Source organism: Mauremys reevesii, linkage group 6 (assembly GCF_016161935.1).
Source record: "Mauremys reevesii isolate NIE-2019 linkage group 6, ASM1616193v1, whole genome shotgun sequence".
In the NCBI taxonomy this organism is placed as follows: domain Eukaryota; kingdom Metazoa; phylum Chordata; order Testudines; family Geoemydidae; genus Mauremys; species Mauremys reevesii.
The window spans coordinates 1,473,175-1,498,112 of NC_052628.1; the positions used below are offsets into that span (position 1 = coordinate 1,473,175).

Sequence of the window (24,938 nt, forward strand, 5' to 3'; positions counted from 1 at the left end):
TAGTCCCCCCAATTCCTTCTGTGGGGGTTGCAAAGTGAGGTCACACCAGTGTCCCTAAGCCAGTCTGGGGATGGCTTCTGAAGGGGATACCTGGGCCAAAGCCGTCTACCCCTTGTTCCCCATTCACAGCACCACCCGCTCTAGCAGTGAGCTCTCCATTCACAGCAAGCTGCAGCATGAGGTTTAAGCTACCATACTCCCCCTCCCTTTCCTGTTGGTAGTGGCCAAGGGAATGCTGGGAAATGTAGTTCTTTCCCTGCTCCACGGCTGGCTCTATAGGCAGGGAGCTAACCAAGGAACTACAGCTCCCAGGCTGGATCCCGGCCAGCTGCTGCCCCTGCAAATGGGCTGCCCCAAGCAGCTGCTTGCTTTGGTGGTGTGATGAAGTGGGATTGGTTTTAATGTTCCCTCTGAATACTGTGTGGGGGCCTCAGCTCTGGCCGACCCTCTGTCGCCTGGCAACTAATGGCCAGGCCCTTCCCCCCTCCCCCCCCCCCCCCGCAAGGGGATGCTAAAGGTGTGGGAGACAGAGAGAGCAGGTGACCTCCTGGCCTGGGAAAGAGACAAAGCCCAGATAGGAGGGGCTGGAGGGGTTGGGTAGTTTTTGGAAGCTGGCTGGGAAATGGAGGGGAGCCCTGAGGAGGCTCGGGCCTCCCAGCGGGGCGGTGGCCTCCCTGGGGCCCCAGATGGACTTAACTAAGGGGGGGTCTTGTTGTCTGTACTGGCAAGACCTGGTCTGGACTGTGTTCCTGTCGTCTAAATAAACCTCTGTGTTACTGGCTGGCTGAGAGTCACGTCTGACTGCGCAGTGGGGGGGGGGCAGGACCCTCTGGCTTCCCCAGGAACCCGCCTGGGCGGACTCGCTGTGGGAAGGCACGGAGGGGCAGAGGATGCTGAATGCTCCAAGGAGAGACCCAGGAGGTGAAGCCGTGGGAGCTTCTTGCCCTGCAGACAGGCTGCTCCGAGGGAGAGGAGGCTCCCCAGAGTCCTGACTGGCTTTGTGGGGAGCAGTTGAGAGCATCGCCCGGGGACTCTGTGACAACTGGTGCCTAGAGCCACCCCTGAACAAGTGCAACCGTAGTCCATGGCGCAGTCTGGAAGCGTGTTAATGTGTCTGAGCTTTGCCAGAATCGATAACTAATGACAGTAAGTGTCAGAGCAGCAGCCGTGTTAGTCTGTATCCGCAGAAAGAACAGGAGTCCTTGTGGCACTTAGAGATGAACCCATTTATTTGAGCATATATATGTGTCTCACTGTATATTCCATTCTATGCAGCCCACGAAAGCTCACGCCCAAATCAATGTGTGAGTCTCTGAGGTGCCACCAGGGCCCCTGTTCTGATGACGAAAAGGCAACAAACAGGAATCTGGGGACTGGGTTTTCCTTGGCACAGCTGCTGCCCCAGCCATGGGCCGTGCTCCTTGCTTACAAGACGACAGGCTGGGCTGCACCTAACCCCAAGGTGAAGCTGGTAAACTGAGGCGCCGTTTCCACAGCGCAGCAGCTCGGTGTGTGTCGCTGGGGTCCAGGAGACGCAGCATCAGGCCCGGGAGTGGAACAGGGCAGGGCGTGTAAATGAGCAGCCTGCAGAGGGAAGGCACAGGGCTCGCAGAGCCCGGCTTGGAGTGCTCGTGTTGCCAGCAGCCAGGACTCTGGGAGCGTTTCCCTGGTGGGCATGGCCAGGGCTCCCTCCCGCGGCGAGCAGCGGTGGCGATTCCCCCCGGACACCTCGGCTAACCCTGAGAAGTGACAGTGCACACTGGCTCTGGCTCCAGGTAAATTACTGCCCAAGTCCCTGGCTGAGCAAAGTCTGGGATCAACCCCCACCCTGGAAATGATCCCAGAGGAAATTGTCTGCTTCAGCCAGCTGCGGGGGCTCCAGGATACGGAGTGTCTGGAGTCCAGAGCGTCCCAGCCGGCACGGCCAGGGCCCTTCTCGTCTCTGCCAGGTTCCATGGCCCCGGCTCACCCCCCAGGACAGGGTGTCTGCCCAGGCACAGAGCAGCATGGAGGTGCCACGAGAAGCAGCAGCAGCGGCAGGTCCTGACTGGAGACGGTCCCTTGCTCGCCTCTATTTGAAATTCCCATAGAGTTTGAATGAGTCCAGGTAGCTCAGGGCTAACTCGTAGCAGAACGTGTACTGCGCCTGGGGAGAGAAGCTGCACGTGAGCACCCCAGCCGCAGCCTCCCAGAGCTGGACCCAGCAGGAGCCCAGCCTCCGGCCCCCAGCTGCAACCTCCCAGAGCTGGACCCAGCAGGAGTCCAGCTCCCAGCCGCAGCCTCCCAGAGCCGGACCCAGCAGGAGCCCAGCCCCCGGCCCCCAGCCACAGCCTCCCTGAGCCGGACCCGGCAGGAGCCTAGCCCCCGGCCGCAGCCTCCCTGAGCCTGAGCCGGGCCTGGCTGGAGCCCGGCCCCCGGCTGCAGCCTCACCGAGCCGGACCCGGAGGAGCTCCTCCACTCCTGCCATGCTGTCTTGGCTCTAGCAGAGCCCATCACCATAGCCTCTGACGTGAAGCACAATCCCCAGAGGCTGCAGATCTCACCCCCACCCCCCGCCACCCCGAGGCAGCTGGGGCTGGGGTCTGTTTCCTGCTCTGGGGGCTCTGGAATCAGCCTGGGCCCAAGGAGCCGGGGAGGGACTGAGAGCAGCGCACGGGACGCTGAGGCGGCAGGAGCTTTGATTGTGTGACTGTCCCGGGGAGACTGGGGCAGTCGCAGGGGCTGCCTGAGCTCTGGCTCCTGGCCTTGGGCTGGCAGCAGGAGCACCGGCCTCTCTGGGCCAGGCTGGGGCACTTACCACGTCCTTGATCATCTGCCGTCGCCGGCGCTTCAGCATTCTCACCGCCTGCGAGACGTCCAGCAGCCCCTCACTGCGGATCTGCTCACACATGAAGCTGGCGGCACAGAAGAGCCCGCAGCGGCTGGCACCGTCCCTACGGGGCAGAAGGAAAGTGCGGATCGGCGCAGGCCCGGGGTCGGCCAATGGCACCGAGCTGCCAGCGCCCAGACCTGCCGCTGTTCAACGTGGCTGGCGCGCCAGGGAGCTGCAGCCCGGGCTATGGCTTTAAAGTTATAAGTATTGGCTCTAGACTGTCTGTATTTCACACTTGTGCTGTGCTTCTGGGGGACACCCCAGACAATTTGGCATCAGCTCTGCCTGGCCTGCTTGAGGGCCCATTAAGGACCATCAGCTAATACAACTGACCCATTGAGAGAAGCAGATACACCTTGTGACTCAGCAAGGCAGGGACAGGCCTAGGGACAGAACTCAGTTTTTTCCAGGCCACGTGCTCGGTAGTTTGTATTTGGGACAAAGGAAGCAGAGGCCACATGGCAAGAGACTATAAAAGGCGACTGCAGCTCCTCCATCTTGTCTTCCGTCCTGCTTCTGACCTCTGGAGGGACTTTGCTACAAACTGAAGCTCTGCACAAAGGACTGAATGACCCATCCCAGCGGGGGATGTTCCAGAGACTTGATTTGAACCTGCAGTTTACTCCATCACTGCTACAAGCCTGAACCAAGAACTTTGCCATTGCTGGATGTGATTGATTCCATTTAACCAATTCTAGCTCTCATCTCTATTTCTTTCTTTTTATGAATAAACTGTTAGATTCTAGAGGATTGGCAACAGCGTGATTTATGAGTAAGATCTGATGTGTAGATTGACCTGGGTCTGGGGCTTGGTCCTTTGGGATTGAGAGAACCTTTTTCTTTTACTGGGGTGTTGGTTTTCATAACCATTCATCCCCAGGACGAGAGCACTGGTGGTGATACTGGGAGACTGGAGTGTCTAAGGAAATTGCTTGTGTGACTTGTGGTTGGCCAGTGGGGTGAGACCGAAGTCCTCTCTGTCTGGCTGGTTTGGTGCCTTACTAATGAAGGACCCCCGGCCTGGGGCTGCGACTGCCCTGCTCTGAGCGATTTGTCCTGAACTGATACTCTCAGTGGGGTCCCACCAAAGGCAGCAGCGTTACACCAGCAGACAGAGCCGTGCTGCCCAAAGTGACCAACACTGGCTGGTGCTGGGTTACAAATCACGTTAGTACTGACTGCAGGGGGGTGAAACGCTGTTGTTGTCTTTGTTGTAGGAGCAAAGGGGGGGCAGGGCTGTGCTTACCCTGCCCCAAATGAGGGGTCGCCCTCAGCTGAAAACACCTCGTTAAGCCAGGGGCTTGAATGCCAGAGCCCCGTGAAGGTAAGAGGGGTGGGCACGCTTCCCCCCGGGGTGTGGAGTCTCCCTAAAGGTCCTTAGACTGGTTTAACTGTTTAAAGAAAGAGCTTCATTGGGAGTCTTTGTTCTGTTAAATGCCCCGTCAGAGCTGGAGCCAGCGGGGCGGTAGGACTGTGTTCCTGCCCTGCCTGCGCAGAGCTAAAAATCCCCGAGAGCGGCAATCACTTGAGATGGGGCCGAGTCTCTGCCCAGCCTGCGCAGAGCTGACAGTCACTAAGGCCTGGTTTACACTAAGGGCGGGGGTCGAGCTAGGGTACGCAAGTTCGGCTATGCGACTAGCGTAGCTGAACTCGAAGTACCTTAGTTCGAACTACTCACCCGTCCAGACGCCGCAGGATCGAAGTCTGCGTCTCCCCCGTCGACTCCGCCACCGCCGTTTGCGGTGGTGGAGTTCCGGAGTCGACGGGAGCGCGTTCGGAGTTCGATATATCGCCTCTAGATGAGACGCAATAGTTCAAACTCCGAGAAGTCGATTGCTACCCGTCGATCCGGCGGGTAGTATGGACGTACCCTAAGAGACGCATGTGCTGAGGTCCCAGCACAGAGGCAGGTGGCAGCAGAAGGCGACTGACAGGCAGCTGGTGACCGAGTGGCTGGTATGGTGGCGAGCAGAACGAGCAGCTGTCCGGGTGGCCAGCAGAGAGGAACCGTGGCTGGCAGGGTGGCCAGCCAGAGCAAGTGCTCAGTGGCTGGAGCAAGCCAGGCACCTTCTTCCCCGGGTGGGAGGGGAACTCACCCAGCTGCACCTCTGAGCCCGGGGTCCTCACTGACCCAGGACACCCCCTGTGCGTGGGGTGTGGTGAGGGAGCGGGGGGGCACAGGTCGGCTGTAGAATGGAAGAACACGAGGCGGAAGCTCTGCCCCACGCACACTGGGTGGGCGTCCTGCTCACAGTTTGTTTATGAATCCTGCTTGCGGCATTTTCCCTAATTAATGTCAGGTGACTTCCCTCCTTGCATGAAAAGTGTCTTTCCTACACTCTGTGCTTGTGAGAGGGCAAGTTTGGCCTCCCAGAGGCACCCATGGGTGGGTGTAATTGTCCCAGGTCACTGGGTGGGGGCTCGAGCGGCTCTGTGTTGTGTCGATGGAAAGGAACCCCCAGGTATTGACCCTGGCCCTGCCTGCGGTTACTGCCGGTTCCACGCCCGTCGATGGTCCCAGTCTACACCAGCCTCCACCCAGGAGAGTCTGTGCCCAGCGCCTGCTGCGCTGAGCCACCTCCTGCTGCAGGGATGGGCGTGAGCTCCTGCTCCGCACCGGGCAGAGACAGCCCATCGCGCCGAGTGCGGCTGGAGCCAGGACCACGGGCCGGCTATCGCGCCAGGGCTGCCCGGCCCAGAGCCCTCACTCACCAGCAAGTGACGAGAACGTGGCTGTCCTGGCTCGTCCGCCGGCTCCGCTCCACCTCCCCCAGCAGGCTGATGATGGTGGCAGGGCGTGGGGGGAGCTGCTGCTGCATGGGCCAGTCGTCTACTTGCCACAACCTGATCTCCTGCGCGGGCTTCTTGGGCTAGTGAGGAGGGGAGGAACCGCAGCAGAGTTAGCACATGACTTATGAGGAGAGGCTGAGGGAACTGGGATTGTTTAGTCTGCAGAAGAGAAGAGTGAGGGGGGATTTGATAGCTGCTTTCAACTACCTGAAGGGGGGTTCCAAAGAGGATGGATCTAGACTGTTCTCAGTGGTGGCAGATGACAGAACAAGGAGTAATGGTCTCAAGTTGCAGTGGGGGAGGTCTAGGTTGGATATTAGGAAACACTATTTCACTAGGAGGGTGGTGAAGCACTGGAATGGGTTCCCTAGGGAGGTGGTGGAATCTCCTTCCTCAGAGGTTTTTAAGGTCAGGCTTGACAAAGCCCTGGCTGGGATGATTTAGTTGGGGTTGGTCCTGCTTTGAACAGGGGGTTGGGCTAGATACCTCCTGAGGTCTCTTCCAACCCTGAGATTCTGTGATTCTATGAACAGGGCTCAGCTGGGAAAGCTGTTCTCAGGCCCCCCCGCCCTGAACGTGCCCAGTTGTCTGAACCTTCCCCCACCGGCCAGGTTCTCTGACCCGTCTCTCTCCTCTGGCCCCTCGCCAGCCTGCCCCCTTTCCCAAAGTGCGGGGCGCCCAGACGTGGGCACAGGACGGCAGCCGAGGCCTCACGTAGCCGAGTGGAGCAGGACGGCTGACAGCTACGATACCGTGTGGGTCCTGCCTTCGCTCCAGCCTGGCTGCCGCGCTGCCTTTCGCAGGACGGTTCTGAAAGGCAGCCGGGCTCCCCAACCCCCTCCCCGCACAGTCCCATCCTCGGGGGGCAGCAATCGCTCTCTAGGCGGGCGAGGGCCCAGCCCTGCTCCGAGGGCCCCACCTGGAGTCCCCCAGGGCCCTGGCCAGGCGAGGGTCACCCTCAGGGCAGCGATAGCGGCTCTGAGCTCTGTGGTCGGATCAGCAGCTAGCTGAGCTGGGAGCCCTGCTGCAGGGCCGTCCTTAGGCATTCGCAACATGTGCAGCTGCGTAGGGCACCTGAAAATCAGGGGCACCGCTGGGTCTCTGCGTCCACCTCCCCCCCCTCCCCCCCCCGGCTTTCCTATCCCTGTTCCGACCCTTCCTGCAGGCTCCCGCAGCTAGTGCTGCAGCCTGGTGAGTCTCCTCGGGAGGGGCTCTAGGAGTTAAAAGTGAAAAAGCCTCCAGCCTGCAGCCCTGTTAGCACGACACTGGAACTGCTAAAGAGCCAGTCAAGGGGTAATGTCGCCATGTAACCGGCATTTGCCAACCCCCAGGTAGAGACTGTCAGTTTCTGAATGTACTGACAGAACCAGCTGTGCCGGTGTGACCACCTGGGACTGTTCTTAATGTTTGCTCTGAATACGGTGTTGGTGCCTCAGTGCCCCCTCTGCAGTTCTTAATATCTAGGTGGTGGGATAAGGGGGTGTGGTTGCTGCAGAGCAAGGGGCCAGTGCACCTGAATGCCTGATGCTCTGTCTCCTAGCAACTGATGGCCTGGGCCCTTCTCTGCAAAGGTGCCAACTGAAGGTGTTGGAGACAGAGAGACCAGGTGACCTCCTGGCCCGGGAAAGGGGCTGAGCAGAGGAGGGGCTGGAGGGGGTTGTTAGTCTGGAGCTGGCTGGGGACGAGGAGTGAAGTGCAGATGTGGGGGTCTGGCTCACTGCCCCCCAGAATGGACCCAGCTGAGGGGTCTGGTTCTCTGTACCTACAAGCTCTGTTTTAGACCCTGTTCCTGTCATCAAATAAACCTCTGTGTTACTGGCTGGCTGAGAGTCATGTCTGACTGCGAAGTGGGGGTGCAGGACCCTCTGGCCCCCCCAGGACCCCGCCTGGGCGGACTCGCTGTGGGAAGCGCACGGAGGGGCAGAGGATGCTGAATGCTCCAAGGAGAGACCCAGGAGGTGAAGCCGTGGGAGCTTCTTGCCCTGCAGACAGGCTGCTCCGAGGGAGAGGAGGCTCCCCAGAGTCCTGCCTGGCTTTGTGGGGAGCAGTTCCAGAGCAGCGCCTGGGGACTCGGTGACAGCGTGACTGTCATATTTACTCAGAACATCATACTCTACAGGACCTTACTTTAATATTTGCTTTAAAAATATTTCATTAGTGTGTTAGTGAAGATTATAAAATCCTTGTATAGATTTGTAGATGCACAATCATCTTTAGCCTTAAATGCTGGGATCTTCGGACATACAGTTTTTTAAATGCAACAAAGAATCCTGTGGCACCTTATAGACTAACAGACGTTTTGCAGCATGAGCTTTCGTGGGTGAATACCCACTTCTTCAGATGCAAGAGTTTTATTTATTTATTTATTTAAAGTTTTTTAAATAAATCCTTCAAAAGACCCCCCTTAGCTAAAATACACATTTTAATTACTGTAGTAAAAAAACTTGCTTCCAAAGTCTTTCTGTCCTTCCCTTTCTCCCTTCACCCCCTGCCCCCCCACCCCCCATTGAAGAGAGCCCTTGAAGGGACAACACCCCCTTCCTTCCAGAGAGCTGGACAAAGCGTTCCCCTTTCTTTATTTCTGACTATCTGATGAACTAGTTTTAAGAGAACCCTCCAGCCAAATCAGTACCTAGAGAGATATAAAATCCTTTGTTATGCCTAAAATCTTGGGAAACATATTTTTTAAAGGTGGTGACATTTCATAAACGTGTATTGTTACGGAGATCACACACAGTAAATTAGTTTGCTTTTTTCTGAAAGCGAAGAACATTGTCATGAACACACTAAACCTCTGTGCCTGATTAATTTAAAAGAATGTCTTTGTTTCAGTGAGTTAAATATGTAGTAGGCTGGAATGAGGACTTTATGAAGGCTTAAGGGTACATTTAAAATATAAAAGCAGCTTAGAAATACTGATGAAGAAAAGGGAAAACAGAGAAGAGCTGCATTGTGCATTCCATAACATTGAATGTTGTGTTCAGCAGGACGGCTGACTCACCCTTACTACAAAGTTTTTGCAAATAAATCTCTGACAAACTTCAGGGCAGATCAAAAAACCTGTGAGTGACATTTTTTATTCCCAAGCTTAGTGTTTTTAATTAGGTACCTTCTGCACGTCCATTCTGCGTGAGGGAGAGGGTACAGGGTGTCTGCGGGGAACAGTGACTCTCCATCACCGTGAGGGGGGCTGGGTGTTTTGTTATCCTTTCTGCCTCCCCCTCCATCCCCCCGCTGCTGGGCTGCAAGCTCGGGCTGCCCTCGGGCATAGGGGCACCAGTTTAATACTGCCCAGGGCCCCATAAATCCCGCCTAGGGCCCCACGGCTCTCCTGGGGGGCAGGGCCCTGAGGGCTGACCTCATGTGACGAACTGGGAAAGTTCTTAATGTTTTCTCTGAATACTGTGCGGGTGCCTCAGTGTCCCCTCTGCAGTTCTTAAGTCTCTAGGTGGTGGAATAAGGGTGAGCAAAGGGCCAGTGCACCTAAATGCCTGACACTCTGTCTCCTAGCAACTGATGGCCTGGGCCCCTCCCCTGCAAAGGTGCCAACTGAAGGTGTTGGAGACAAAGAGGTCAGGTGACCTCCTGGCCCGGGAAAGGAGCTGAGCAGAGAGGAGGGACTGGAGAGGTTGTTAGTCTGGAGCTGGCTGGGGACGAAGCGTGAAGTGCAGACGTGGGGGTCTGGCTCACTGCCCCCCAGAATGGACCCGGCCGAGGGGTCCGGTTCACGGTACCTACACGCTCTGTGTTAGACCCTGTTCCTGTCATCGAATAAACCTCTGTGTTACTGGCTGGCTGAGAGTCACATCTGACTGCGCAGTGGGGGGGCAGGACCCTGTGGCTTCCCCAGGACCCCGCCTGGGTGGACTCGCTGTGGGAAGCGCACGGAGGGGCAGAGGATGCTGAATGCTCCCAGGAGAGACCCACGAGGTGAAGCCGTGGGAGCTTCTTGCCCTGCAGACAGGCTGCTCCGAGGGAGAGGAGGCTCCCCAGAGTCCTGCCTGGCTTTGTGGGGAGCAGTTCCAGAGCATCGCCCGGGGACCCCATGACACCTCAGAGGAAGACCCAGGACCATCCCAGGCACCCCACTCTGGGGCAGCACCTACCTGCTGCCTGTTGGTTACAGCGAGTGTGCGGATGGTGAAGCCAGCTCCCGGCTCCTCCGAGATCAGCTCGACGTGGAAACGGCCGTAAGAGGCCTCTCCGTGTGCAGGCCAGAACGCCAGGTATGTCTGGGGAGTGAACATATGGACCTGCTCACACACGTGTGCTCACAGGGCACATAGGGAACCGGCACACGCAGTCACGCGCCTAACGCCAGCACACGGGAAATGCTCAGACCCCACACACGGGCCTGCTCACAGAGGTGTGCTCACAGGGCACGCACGGACTCTGCACACGCACAGACACAGGCCTAACGCCAGCACACGGGAAGCGTTCATAGCGGTGTTCTCAGGGCCGGCTTTATGAAGGGCGGGGCCCGATCTGAATACCCGGCAGTGGTCTGGGGCTTCGGCGGCACTTTGGTGGCGGGGGTCCACTCCAGGTCTTCTGCAGCACCGAAGGACCCCCTGCTGCTGAAATGCTGCCGAAGCCCTGGAACGGACCCCCCCAGGGCCAAAATGCTGCCGAAGCCCCAGAACGGACCCCCACCCAGGCCAAAATGCTGCCGAAGCCCCGGAGTGGACCACCCACCCCCTGCCGCCGGGTGAGTTAAAAAAAAATGTAAAAGATGCCTATGGCGCGGGGCCCTCTTAGGCGCGGGGCCCGATTCCGGGGTGTCGGGGGAATGGGCTTACAGCCGGCCTAGAGCGTTCTGATGCACAAAGCAGCCCCCCACCCCCACGTGCGCCCACACACCAGCCCGGCCAGAGACAGGGCACAGGCACCTGGTGGCCTCACGCACGTACACTCATAGCGCTACGGGAACCACTGGCGCCAGGGCCCACGCGTGCAACTGCACCCCCAGCCATCTGGCCAAGCTGTGCACCCCCAGGCCTGCACCTCCTGTGTCTCAGCCAGCCCCGGGGTCCCACTTCACCGGCTGGGACTACGCGGCTCCGCTCGGGGCTGGGGCCTGGCAGATGCCCTGGGCGTGCCGGGAGGGGCTCGGCTACACAGGGCAGCGGGGAGGCAGTGCCAGGGAGCTGCAGCACAGGCGACGGATGGTGCGGGGGAGCCTGGGCTGCCACTGCTAGGACAGGGGTGCCCGGTCCGCAGCTCCATGCCAGGCACCCTGCCGGTACAGGGAGCAGAGCGGGAGGTGGCACAGCGCCCCCCTGAACTGGGAGGCTGCAGCTGCCCGACGGGCACGGACACGCGGCGTAGCCCCAGTCTCTCTGCGGAGGGTCCCAGTGTGTGATGGTGAGAGGGGAGTAAGCAGCAAAGCCCCACAGACAGACACCATTCCCCATCTCCAACCCCACTCCATACACCAATGCATCTGCCCTCCCGGAGGCTCCCAGGTATCCCTAGCACCCTCCGCTGCCTGGCCTGGCCGGGCGGCTCCGCCGGAGGATCTGTGCCCCGGGGAGTTACAACGGGGGTTACAGCGTGGGCAGACAGCCCCACGGCAGGGAGGGAAACCCCGTCACTGTGGTGAGGAGGGGAGGTGGGGGTTCTCCTTCAAGCGCCAGCCACTAAGCTGCTCGGATCAGCCCCCTCCATCCCCCGTTTGTGCTCCGAGCTCTCAGCCGGCCACCCCACCCCTCAGCAGGATGTGCCAGGGCCCTGCTGCGAGCTGCTCATGGCCCAGGGCTGGCAGAGCCGGGGAGGCCCTGGGTGTGCCAGGGCCCTGCTGCGAGCTGCTCATGGCCCAGGGCTGGCAGAGCCGGGGGCGGCCCCGGGTGTGCCAGGGCCCTGCTGCGAGCTGCTCATGGCCCAGGGCTGGCAGAGCCGGGGAGGCCCTGGGTGTGCCAGGGCCCTGCTGCGAGCTGCTCATGGCCCAGGGCTGGCAGAGCCGGGGGCGGCCCCGGGTGTGCCAGGGCCCTGCTGCGAGCTGCTCATGGCCCAGGGCTGGCAGAGCCGGGGAGGCCCTGGGTGTGCCAGGGCCCTGCTGCGAGCTGCTCATGCCCCAGGGCTGGCAGAGCCGGGGAGGCCCCGGGTGTGCCAGGGCCCTGCTGCGAGCTGCTCATGGCCCAGGGCTGGCAGAGCCGGGGGCGGCCCCGGGTGTGCAGGGGAGATGGCGCAGGGCTGACCTGGTCCAGCTCCTCGAGGCGGTTCAGCATGACCAGCATGGTGCAGGTGTAGTCCCAGAGCAGGGCCCAGAAATCCACCAGCGTCTCCCTGAGCGGCAGCTGGGTGACGATGACGTTGTCTTCTTCCGCGTACGTCTGCAAGAGACACAGACCGACCCAGTGGGAGCCACCAGCTAGTGCCCCTACCTCGGGCACCACCCAGAGCCTTCACCCCGCAGCCACACTGCTGGCCCCAGCCCTGCCATGGCGGGGAGCAGCCGGGGCTCGGCCAAGCGGAAGTGTGACCCGGACCCAGGAACACGCAGGCTGAGATACTGCCCCCCAGCCCAAGGTACCAGCCCAGCTTCACGCTCCGGGTCCCTCCGGCCCCCAGCCAGAGCCGCCAGGGTCCCCAGCCCAGACACAGCGACAGGGCTCACTGCAGAAAGCCAAGGGCAAAGCGGGGGATGCAGCACAGCTGGGCTAGGGGGGAGGGGATGCGGCACAGCTGGGCTGGGGGGGGAGGAGAGGGGATGCGACACAGCTGGCTGGGGGGGAGGGGATGCGGCACAGCTGGGCGGGGGGGGGAGGAGCGGGGATGCGGCACAGCTGGGCTGGGGGGGAGGGGATGCGGCACAGCTGGGCTGTGAGGGGGGGAGGGGATGCAGCACAGCTGGGCTGGGGGGGAGGGGATGCGGCACAGCTGGGCGGGGGGGGAGGGGACGGACACTGATCCTCGGGGACCATCTCCTGGTGCCGAGTTCCCCTGTCTGGGGGATCCCCAGGGAAGCCTGGTGCTCGGCAGCCCCATCACTGGGCACCGCCAACGGCAGCAGACGAGGCCCTGGCAGAGACACAAGGGCTGGGGCTGGGGAGGTCCTGGGCTCGCTGCTCGCGCCCACGCTGGGGACAGCCGGAGCCCTACCCCGACAAACACCGCGTTGATGTAGCCAGGCGAGCCGTCCGCGTTCAGCGAGGACATCAGGATGGGGCGGTTGCAATCCGCTGGGAGGGGAAGGAAGGAGAGAGGTCGTGTCCCACCCCTCACACGGGCAGGAGCCCCCGGCCTGGGCCGAGAAGCTCCACGTGAAGGGTCCAGCCCCCCATGCTCACAGCGTCTGTGCCTGGCCTGGCAGCGGAGCTGCGGGGAGCAGACCCCGTCGGTTTCCGGTGTCCCAGCGCTCGCCTCTTACACCGTGCGTGGGGCGTGGGGCGGGCGGCACGGGGCAGGGGTACCAGCTGGTGCATGCCGGGTGGGGCTGGGCCATGAACGCAGAAGGACAGAGGGATTTGGACAGAGAATAACCCCGCCCTGGGCCGGGGCCCTTGGTGGAGCACTGGCTGGGAGCTCTCCAGCCGGGGACAGGGGCAGGGAGGACTGAGACGCCGGGCACTCCCTGGGCAGTGAGTCTCCACAGAGCCCTGCCAGGGCCTCGGGAAAGCCAGGTCCCTGAGCGCTCCCGGGGCATGGTGCCCACCCACTCGCCCCAGGCTAGGCCCGGCCCCACCGTGGTACCTGGCAAGATGGTCGGCTTGCGGTTCTTGGGCTGGTTGCTGGGCTGCTGGGCCTCCTTGCACGGGGAGAGCTGGAAGAGTTCGGAAAACTTCTGCAAGGCCTGCAGGGCGGGAGGGTGCAGCGGAGTCAGCCCCAGCCGCGGCTCCCTGCTCCCACCCGAGACCCGATAGCACCCACGGCCCGGCACCACGCCGCACCTCAGCCGCCCCGGGGATCGTGCCACAGAGCAGATCCCACCCAGGTCTCCAGGGGCGGGGCCCCATGGGCAGCAAGCATGAGGGGGACTCTGCTGTTCAACACGTCAGAAGAGGGGCTGGCAGAGCAGCTGCTCCTCACTGCACACAGCTGCCCCCAGGCAGCCCAGAGAAGTGAAGGGCGGGTCCATCTCGGGCAGAGCTGGGCTCTGGTGCGTCAGCACCAATCCCATTGCAGGGTCCATGTAATAAACAGCCTGGGACACTGAGCACCTGACACGTCCCCACAGTCAGGGAAACGCTGCTCCCAGGCCACACGGAGAACCTGACAGCTCCCCACGACCTGGGAAACATTGCTCCCAGACGACACCGAGCACCCTGGACGTCCCCACGGCCCGGGAAACGCCGCTCCCAGACGACATCGACTACCTGACACATTGCTACAGTCTGGGAAATGCTGCTGTCGGAGAAAAACTCAGTTCTCGCTTTTTGTTTGGGTGCAGCAAAATCAAATACTTTATTATTTCTCCAGTAATTACAATGGAGGGAGAGAGTGCCATAGGACACAGGGTCGCCCCAGTCCCGGACAGGTCTCTCAACTGGTAAACAATTACAGCAAGCCTTTATACCTTTGTTACAGACAATTTCTAGCAATAATACAGACGGTAAAAAGCAACAAATACATTTTGTTTATACATAAGCCTTTCTGCTATCTTATTTGTCTCACTCCTAAGAAAAGCAAGCCTGCATATTTGGTTAGACTGTTGCAAGGTCGTAATAACTTTTCACACAGTTCACTCTGTCTCACATTATCTTGCTTCTACAAATCTCACATCATTAGGGTCACAGCTAGCCTAACTCATGCTAAGTAACTGACATTCATTAAGATCCCTTCAAATCCTTGTTAATTATTTCCTGGTTTCCACACTGCTCCCAGGTGGCACCAAGTACCTGACATGTCTCCACAGCCCGGGAAACGGTGTGCCCCTATGATATTGAGCACCTGAGACGTCACCACTGTCACAGAGTGTGGGGGAGTCAGGGCCCGGCACCCCCGGCTTCCTGCGATTCACCGTGACTCTCAGCCAGCCAGTAAAGCAGCAGGTTTATTCAGACGACAGGAACACAGTCCCAGACAGGTCTTGCCGGTACAGACAACAGGATCCTCCCCAGTTAGATCCATCTTGGGGTCCCAGGGGCACCACAGCCCCATTGGGGGGTCAGAGCCCTGTCTGGGCTCCCCTCCATTCCCCAGCCAGCTCCTGAAACTCTCTCCCCCCAGCGTCTCCTCCCCCAGCCTTTGTTCAGCTTCTGGGCAGAGGTGTCACCTGGCCTCTAACCCCTTCCTGGGTTCTCACGTTACCTGCTCAGTTATCCTCCCTCCAGCCAGTCTCCCATCCCCCAATGCAGCCTGTCCTCCCAGGCCAACACCCCCCACTCAGCATTCACAGACCACATTAACAACAGTCCCAGTTCGTCACAACCACAGCCTAGGAAATGCTGCTCCCAGATGACATCAACAACCTGACACGTCCCTACAGTCTGGGAAACGCTGCTCCCAGGCCACACGGAGAACCTGACAGCTCCCCACGGCCTGGGAAACGTTGCTCCCAGACGACAAGGAGGACTTGACACGTCACCACAGCCTGGAAAATCTGCTCCCAGACAACACCGACCACCTGATACATCCCCACGGCCTGGGAAACGCTGCTCCCAGACGACACCGAGTACCAGACACGTGCCCACAGTCTGGGAAACTTTGCTCCCACATGACACGGAGGACCTGACACGTCCCCATGGTCTGGAAAATGTTGCTCCAAGATGACACCAAGTACCTGACACGTCCCAACAGTCTAGAAAACGCTGCTCCCAGACGACATGGAGGACCTGATGTGACGAAGTGGGGGGTTTTCTTGGGGTTTTCTGTGTTTTCCTGTGGGTTGCATGCATAGGGGGTGGGACTCAGTGTCCCCGGGTGTTACTGGTTTATTGAGGGGAGGGGAGAGGGAGTTCGTTGCTACAGAGGACCGGAGAGGGAACTCAGGACCCCGGCCAATAGCCTGGAGGACGGAGACCCCAGTGACTGGTGACCTGGTGACCTGGAGACGCAGCTCAGGAGTCGCAGCCGGTTCTGGCCAGTGGGAGGACAATGGGCTGCGGGGAGAGGGGCCCGGGGACCTGACCAGCCGGCTCCAGCCAGAGGGGCCAGAGGGGGGCTGAGAGGAGAGCAGACCCAGGCCTACCTGTTTACGACCCTGTTTCCCTGGAGAGAAGCCAATGGTCAGAGGGGGCTTGGGGCCGGGGATATCGGAGGCCCGGCTGGGAAGCAGAGGGGCTCTGGGCTGGAGAGGGGGAGCAGGCAGAGCCCACCTGGATGCAGGGGGACTGGGATGTGCTGGGCTGAGGGAGGCCAGGCCTGAGGCCCTGAGAGTTTCCTGTGCTGGGTTCAACCCCCAATAAACCCTCCTGTTTTATGCTGGCTGAGAGTCACTCCGGGCTAGAGAGCAGGGCTAGGGGGCATCAACCCCTTCGGGGGTGAGGAGGCCCGGGGGGTCCAGAGCGAGGGGACTCCCGGAGGGAGCCCATGGCAGAGACAGATGCGCTGAGGCTCAGAGGTGCGGCTCCAGGAGGTGTAGGGGCCTGACCCCGAGAGAGAGCGGCCCCCCGAGAAGGGCTGTCGCACTGAAAGGGGCACCCCCCACGGACCGCACGGGGCCACGAGTGGGCACAATCTGTGAGTCTGTGACACCTGACAAGTCCTCACGGCCCAGGAAACAGTGCTCCCAGATGACACGGAGGACATGACACGTTCCCAAGGCCTGGGAAGCGTTGCTCCCAGACGACACCGAAAACCTGACACGTCCCCACCGCCCGGGAAACGTTGCTCCCAGAACACACGGAGGACCTGACACATCCCCACAGTCTGGTAAACGCTGCTCCCACATGACACGGAGGACATGACACATCCCAACGGCCCAGGAAACGCTGCTGCCAGACGACACCGAGTACCAGACACGTTCCCACAGCCTGGGAAACGTGGCTTCCAGATGACACCAAGCACCTTAGATGTCCCCACAGGGTCCGGGAAATGCTGGTCCCAGAAGACACGGAGGACTTGACACGTCCCCACAGCCTAGAAAACGGGTTCCCAGATGACATGGAGGACCTGACACTTCACCACGACCTGGACAACGCTGCTCCCAGACGACACCGAGCATATTAGACGTCCCTACAGCCCGGGAAACGCTACTCCCAGACGACACTGAGCACCTGACACACCCCCACGGCCTGGGAAACGCTGCTCCGAGATAACACCGACCACCTGACATGTCCCCACAGCCTAGAAAACGGTGCTCCCAGACGAAACGGAGGTCCTGACACATCCCCACAGCCTGGGAAACGTTGTTCCCACATGAAATGGAGCATGTGACACGTCCCCACAGCCCCCGGGGAGCGGTGCTACCAGACGACATCGACCACCTGACATGTCCCCAGAGTCTGGGAAACGCTGCTCCCTGACGACACGGAGGACCCGACTCGTCCCCATGGCCTGGGAAACGCTGCTCCCTGATGACACCGAGCGCCCTAGACGTCCACACAGCCCGGGAAATGCTTCTCCCACATGACACGGAGGACCTGACATGTCCCCACGGCCCGGGAAATGCTGCTATTGAGGGGAGGGATAGCTCAGTGGTTTGAGCATTGGCCTGCTAAACCCAGGGTGGTGAGTTTAATCCAAGGGGGGGACGTTTAGTGATTTGGGGATTGGTCCTGCTTTGAGCAGGGGGTTGGACTAGATGATCTCTGTTGAGATGAGTTCCTGTCTGCATCCTGTAGGACTTGCCATACCAGTATTGCCCTGGCCTCTTCGTTTGTCATTCAGTGTTAAACACATTCTAAGGCAATATGCATTTCCTCACCTTTTGGGGGCGAAGCCAGACTTTAAGGCACCTGCTCCCCTACTTGGTGTAAACTTTGCTTGTGCCAATCAGAAACAAACACAAACAGGTTTTGGGCCCCATCCCCTATGACACGTCTATGATGTCATAGTTGGTACTTTATAGGCCTGCCTGCCATGTGCAGGCAGGGAGAGGAGAAAGAAAAACGAATCCTGTGTATACCCGTGTATCCTGTGTATACCCGTGTATCCTGTGTACACCCGTAACCGAGCCTGATCACCTCGAAGCCTCTCTCTCAGCTCACGTGTTTCAAACAGAGCTTCTACGTTTGCCGGTCGTTATGCGTTGGTTTGTATTTGTAAGTATCAGTTATTACTAAATGCTGCATCTTTGTTTATAAATATTGTTAGTAGATATTTAGTCATTGTGTGTTTTAAGTTTCATTAACTCTATTAGCTAATCATCCACTGCTCCCTTACCCCTTGTAATTATCCCCAATAAAACTTTTAAACTGATTAAGTTTAGTGTGTGTGTGTGTGTCTGCAGTTTGCATCGTGACCCACACTCTCCTTGCATCCCTTACCAATATAGTCTGTTGCCACGTGCAGCCTGGTAAATAACAGGCCTGCATTTTCTTTCGCCCCTGCGAGCCCGTGGCAATCCACAAACCCAGGGTTGCGAGTTTAATCCAAGGGGGGGACGTTCAGTGATTTGGGGATTGGTCCTGCTTTGAGCAGGGGGTTGGACTAGATGATCTCCTGACGTCCCTTCCAACCCTAATGATCTATGACTTTATGATTCTGTGCTCTCAGATGACAGCGAGTACATGACATGTCCCCATGGCCTGGGAAACGCTGCTCCCAGATAACATCGAGCACCTTAAACATCCACACAGCCTGGGAAACGCTGCTCTCACATGACACGGAGAACCTGACACGTCCCCACAGCCTGGAGAACGCTGTTCCCAGATGACACCTGTCACGGAGTGTGGGGGAGTCAGGGCCCGGCACCCCCGGCTTCCTGCAATTCACCAGGACTCTCAGCCAGCCAGTAAAGCAGAAGGTTTATTTAGACGACAGGAACACAGTCCCAGACAGGTCTTGTAGGCACAGACAACAGGATCCTCCCCAATTAGGTCCATCTTGGGGTCCCAGGAGCACCACAGCCCCCTTGGGGGGGTCAGAGCCCCATCTGTGCTTCCCTCCATTCCCCAGCCAGCTCCTGAAACTCCTCTTCCCTGTTTTCTCCTCCAGCCTTTGTTCAGCTTCCCGGGCAGAGGTGTCACCTGGCCTCTAACCCCTTCCTGGGTTCCCACGTTACATGCTCAGGTATCTTCCCTCCAGACAGTCTCCCATCCCCCAGAGCAGACCGTACTCCCAGGCCAACACCCACCACTCAGTATTCACAGAATCAGTAAGAACAGTCACAGGTCATCACAACACTGAGTCCCTGAGACGTCCCCACGACCCGAGAAACGCTGCTCCCAGACGACATGGAGGACCTGACACGTCACTACGGCCCGGGAAACGGTGCTCACAGATCACACTGACCACCTGACACGTCCCCACGGCCTGGAAAACGCTGCTCCCAGACGACATCGAGTACCACACACGTCTCTAAGGCTTGGGAAACGTAGCTCCAAGATGACACCGAGCACCTTAGACGTCCCCACAGCCTGGAAAATGCTGCTACCAGACGACACCAACCACCTGACATGTCCCCACGGCCCAGGAAACGCTGCTCCCAGATGAGACCGAGTACCTGACATGTCCTCATGGCCTGGTAAATGTTGCTCCCAGATAAGACGTTCCCACAGCCCGGGAAAGGTTGCTCCCAGACGACACTGAGCCCCTGAGATATCCCCACGGACCGGGAAACGCTGCTCCCAGATTAAACGGAGCACATGACACATCCCCACAGCCTAGAAAATGGGCTACCAGATGACACAGGGGTACAAGACACGTCCCCACGGCCTGGAAAATGTTGCTCTCAGACGACATTGAGCACCTGACATGTCACCACGTCTTGAGAAACGCTGCTCCCAGACAACAAGGAGGACTTGACACGTCCCCACGGCCTGGGAAACGCTGCTCCCAGACGACACCGAGCACCTTAGACATCCACACCGCCCAGGAAACGTTGGTCCCAAATGACATGGGGGACCTGACATGTCCCCACTGCCCAGGAAACGCTGCTCCCAGACAACACCGAGTACCTGACACGTTCCCACAGCCTAGAAAACGCTGCTCCCAGATGACCAGGAGAACCTGACACGTCCCCACAACCTGAGAAACGGTGCTCCCAGACGGCACCGAGCACCTGACACGTCACCATGTCTTGAGAAACGCTGCTCCCAGACGACTCGGGGGACCTGACACGTCCCCACGACCCGGCAAACGCTGCTCCCAGACAAAACAGAGGACCTGACACGTCCCCACGGCTCAGGAAACGGTGCTCCCAGATGACACCGAGTAGCAGACGCGTCCCCATGGCCTGGGAAACGTTGCTCCCAGATGACACGGAGGACCTGATACGTCTCCACATCCTGGAAAATGCTGCTCCCAGACAACACCGAGTACCAGACACGTCCCCACAGCCTAGAAAACTGTGCTCCCAGATGACACCAAGTACCAGACACGTCCCCATGGCCCGGGAAACGCTGCTTCCAGACAACACCGAGTACCTGACACGTTCCCACAGCCTAGAAAACGCTGCTCCCAAATGACCAGGAGAACCTGACACGTCCCCATTGCCTGGGAAACGTTGCTCCCAGACGACACCGAGCACCTGACACGTCACCATGTCTTGAGAAACGCTGCTCCCAGACAACGGAGAGGACCTGACACGTACCGACGGCTCAGGAAACGGTGCTCCCAGATGACAGCGAGTAGCAGACGCGTCCCCATGGCCTGGGAAACGTTGCTCCCAGATGACACAGAGGACCTGATACGTCACCACATCCTGGAAAATGCTGCTCCCAGACAACCCCGAGTACCAGACACGTCCCCACAGCCTAGAAAACGGTGCTCCCAGATGACACCAAGTACCAGACACGTCCCCATGGCCCGGGAAACGCTGCTTCCAGACAACACCGAGTACCTGACACGTTCCCACAGCCTAGAAAACGGTGCTCCCAGATGACCAGGAGAACCTGACACGTCCCCAGAGCCTGGGAAACGGTGCTCCCAGACGGCACCGAGCACCTGACACGTCACCATCTCTTGAGAAACGTTGCTCCCAGATGACTCGGGGGACCTGACACGTCCCCACGACCCGGGAAACGCTGCTCCCAGACAACACAGAGGACCTGACACGTCCCCACGGCTCAGGAAACGGTGCTCCCAGATGACACCGAGTACCAGACACGTCCCCATGGCCCGGGAAACGCTGCTCCCAGACAACACAGAGGACCTGACACGTCCCCACGGCTCAGGAAACGGTGCTCCCAGATGACACCGAGTAGCAGACGCGTCCCCATGGCCTGGGGAACGTTGCTCCCAGATGACACGGAGGACCTGATACGTCACCACATCCTGGAAAACGCTGCTCCCAGACAACACCGAGTACCAGACACGTCCCCACGGCCCAGGAAACGGTGCTCCCAGATGACACCAAGTACCAGACACGTCCCCATGGCCCGGGAAACGCTGCTTCCAGACAACAAAGAGTACCTGACACGTTCCCACAGCCTAGAAAACGCTGCTCCCAGATGACAAGGAGAACCTGACACGTCTCCACAGCCTGGGAAACGGTGCTCCCAGATGACACCGAGCACCTGACACGTCACCACGGCTCAGGAAACGGTGCTCCCAGATGACACCGAGTAGGAGACGCGTCCCCATGGCCTGGGAAACGTTGCTCCCAAATGACACGGAGGACGTGATACGTCTCCACATCCTGGAAAATGCTGCTCCCAGACAACACCGAGTACCAGACACGTCCCCACGGCCCAGGAAACGGTGCTCCCAGATGACACCAAGTACCAGACACGTCCCCATGGCCCGGGAAACGCTGCTTCCAGACAAGAAAGAGTACCTGACACGTTCCCACAGCCTAGAAAACGCTGCTCCCAGATGACCAGGAGAACCTGACACGTCCCCACACCCTGGGAAACGGTGCTCCCAGACGGCACCGAGCACCTGACACGTCACCACGTCTTGAGAAACGCTGCTCCCAGATGACTCGGGGGACCTGACACGTCCCCACGACCCGGGAAACGCTGCTCCCAGACAACACAGAGGACCTGACACGTCCCCACGGCTCAGGAAACGGTGCTCCCAGATGACACCGAGTAGCAGACGCGTCCCCATGGCATGGGAAACGTTGCTCCTAGATGACACGGAGGACGTGATACGTCTCCACATCCTGGAAAATGCTGCTCCCAGACAACACCGAGTACCAGACACGTCCCCACGGCCCAGGAAACGGTGCTTCCAGACAACACCGAGTACCTGACACGTTCCCACAGCCTAGAAAACGCTGCTCCCAGATGACAAGGAGAACCTGAAACGTCCCCACAGCCTGGGAAAAGGTGCTCCCAGACGACACCGAGTAGCAGACGCGTCCCCATGGCCTGGGAAACGTTGCTCCCAGATGACACAGAGGACCTGATACTTCACCACATCCTGGAAAATGCTGCTCCCAGACAACACAGAGGACCTGAAACGTCCCCACGGCTCACGAAACGGTGCTCCCAGATGACACTGAGTAGCAGACGCGTCCCCATGGCCTGGGAAACGCTGCTTCCAGACAACACCGAGTACCTGACACGTTCCCACAGCCTAGAAAACGCTGCTGCCAGATGACCAGGAGAACCTGACACGTCCCCACAGCCTGGGAAACGGTGCTCCCAGACGACATCGAGCACCTGACACGTCACCACGTCTTGAGAAACGCTGCTCCCAGACAACACAGAGGACCTGACACGTCCCCACGGCTCAGGAAACGGTGCTCCCAGATGACACCGAGTAGCAGACGCGTCCCCATGGCCTGGGAAACTTTGCTCCCAGATGACACAGAGGACCTGATACGTCACCACATCCTGGAAAATGCTGCTCCCAGACAACACCGAGTACCAGACACGTCCCCACAGCCTAGAAAACTGTGCTCCCAGATGACACCAAGTACCAGACACGTCCCCATGGCCCGGGAAACGCTGCTTCCAGACAACACCGAGTACCTGACACGTTCCCACAGCCTAGAAAACGCTGTTCCCAGATGACCAGGAGAACCTGACACGTCCCCACAGCCTGGGAAAAGCTGCTACCAGACGACTCGGGGGACCTGACACGTCCCCACGACCCGGGAAACGCTGCTCCCAGACAACACAGAGGACCTGACACGTCCCCACGGCTCAGGAACGGTGCTCCCAGATGACACCGAGTAGCAGACGCGTCCCCATGGCCTGGGAAACGTTGCTCCCAGATGACACGGAGGACCTGATACGTCACCACATCCTGGAAAATGCTGCTCCCAGACAACACCGAGTACCAGACACGTCCCCACAGCGTAGAAAACAGTGCTCCCAGATGACACCGACACCTGACACATCACCACGTCTTGAGAAACGCTGCTCCCAGACGACTCGGGGGACTTGACACGTCCCCACGACCCGGGAAACGCTGCTCCCAGACAACAAAGAGTACCTGACACATCCCCACGGCTCAGGAAACGGTGCTCCCAGATGACACCAAGTACCAGACACGTCCCCATGGCCTGGGAAACGCTGCTTCCAGACAACACCGAGTACCTGACACGTTCCCACAGCCTAGAAAACGCTGCTCCCAGATGACCAGAAGAACCTGACACGTCCCCACAGCCTGGGAAACGGTGCTCCCAGACGACACCGAGCACCTGACACGTCACCACGTCTTGAGAAACGCTGCTCCCAGACGACTCGGGGGACCTGACACGTCCCCACGACCCGGGAAACGCTGCTCTCAGACAACACAGAGGACCTGACACGTCCCCACGGCTCAGGAAACGGTGCTCCCAGACGACACCGAGTAGCAGACGCGTCCCCATGGCCTGGGAAACGTTGCTCCCAGATGACACAGAGGACCTGATACTTCACCACATCCTGGAAAATGCTGCTCCCAGACAACACAGAGGACCTGACACGTCCCCACGGCTCAGGAAACGGTGCTCCCAGATGACACCAAGTACCAGACACGTCCCCATGGCCCGGGAAACGCTGCTTCCAGACAACACCGAGTACCTGACACGTTCCCACAGCCTAGAAAACGCTGCTGCCAGATGACCAGGAGAACCTGACACGTCCCCACAGCCTGGGAAACGGTGCTCCCAGACGACATCGAGCACCTGACACGTCACCACGTCTTGAGAAACGCTGCTCCCAGACAACACAGAGGACCTGACACGTCCCCACGGCTCAGGAAACGGTGCTCCCAGATGACACCGAGTACCTGACACATCCCCACGGCTCAGGAAACGGTGCTCCCAGATGACACCAAGTACCAGACACGTCCCCATGGCCTGGGAAACGCTGCTTCCAGACAACACCGAGTACCTGACACGTTCCCACAGCCTAGAAAACGCTGCTCCCAGATGACCAGAAGAACCTGACACGTCCCCACAGCCTGGGAAACGGTGCTCCCAGACGACACCGAGCACCTGACACGTCACCACGTCTTGAGAAACGCTGCTCCCAGACGACTCGGGGGACCTGACACGTCCCCACGACCCGGGAAACGCTGCTCTCAGACAACACAGAGGACCTGACACGTCCCCACGGCTCAGGAAACGGTGCTCCCAGACGACACCGAGTAGCAGACGCGTCCCCATGGCCTGGGAAACGTTGCTCCCAGATGACACAGAGGACCTGATACTTCACCACATCCTGGAAAATGCTGCTCCCAGACAACACAGAGGACCTGACACGTCCCCACGGCTCAGGAAACGGTGCTCCCAGATGACACCAAGTACCAGACACGTCCCCATGGCCCGGGAAACGCTGCTTCCAGACAACACCGAGTACCTGACACGTTCCCACAGCCTAGAAAACGCTGCTCCCAGATGACCAGAAGAACCTGACACGTCCCCACAGCCTGGGAAACGGTGCTCCCAGACGACACCGAGCACCTGACACGTCACCACGTCTTGAGAAACGCTGCTCCCAGACGACTCGGGGGACCTGACACGTCCCCACGACCCGGGAAACGCTGCTCTCAGACAACACAGAGGACCTGACACGTCCCCACAGCCTGGGAAACGGTGCTCCCAGACGACACCGAGCACCTGACACGTCACCACGTCTTGAAAAATGCTGCACCCAGACGACTCGGGGGACCTGACACGTCCCCACGACCCGGGAAACGTTGCTCCCAGATGACACAGAGGACCTGATACGTCACCACATCCTGGAAAATGCTGCTCCCAGACAACACCGAGTACCAGACACGTCCCCACGGCCCAGGAAACGGTGCTCCCAGATGACACCAAGTACCAGACACGTCCCCATGGCCCGGGAAA

The 24,938-nt window shown here is 59.3% G+C and overlaps 1 protein-coding gene across 4 annotated transcripts in view; it reads right to left on the reverse strand.

The window, feature by feature from the left end:
* Positions 1-1,823: 1,823 nt before the first annotated feature.
* The window catches only part of LOC120408142 (receptor-type tyrosine-protein phosphatase kappa-like), a 122,663-nt gene continuing 99,548 nt past the window's right edge, over positions 1,824-24,938 (reverse strand). For 3 of the 4 annotated variants that reach the window (XM_039544752.1, XM_039544751.1, XM_039544754.1), the window contains 7 exons: positions 13,355-13,454; positions 12,764-12,843; positions 11,860-11,994; positions 9,769-9,894; positions 5,585-5,742; positions 2,798-2,933; positions 1,824-2,146 (listed from right to left, as the gene is read on the reverse strand). In XM_039544752.1, the coding sequence (XP_039400686.1) occupies positions 2,072-2,146; positions 2,798-2,933; positions 5,585-5,742; positions 9,769-9,894; positions 11,860-11,994; positions 12,764-12,843; positions 13,355-13,454 (810 nt within the window). In that variant the 3' untranslated portion in view covers positions 1,824-2,071. The remainder of the gene's footprint in view (positions 2,147-2,797; positions 2,934-5,584; positions 5,743-9,768; positions 9,895-11,859; positions 11,995-12,763; positions 12,844-13,354; positions 13,455-24,938) is intronic. The other variant, XM_039544753.1, reaches the window with a different exon arrangement.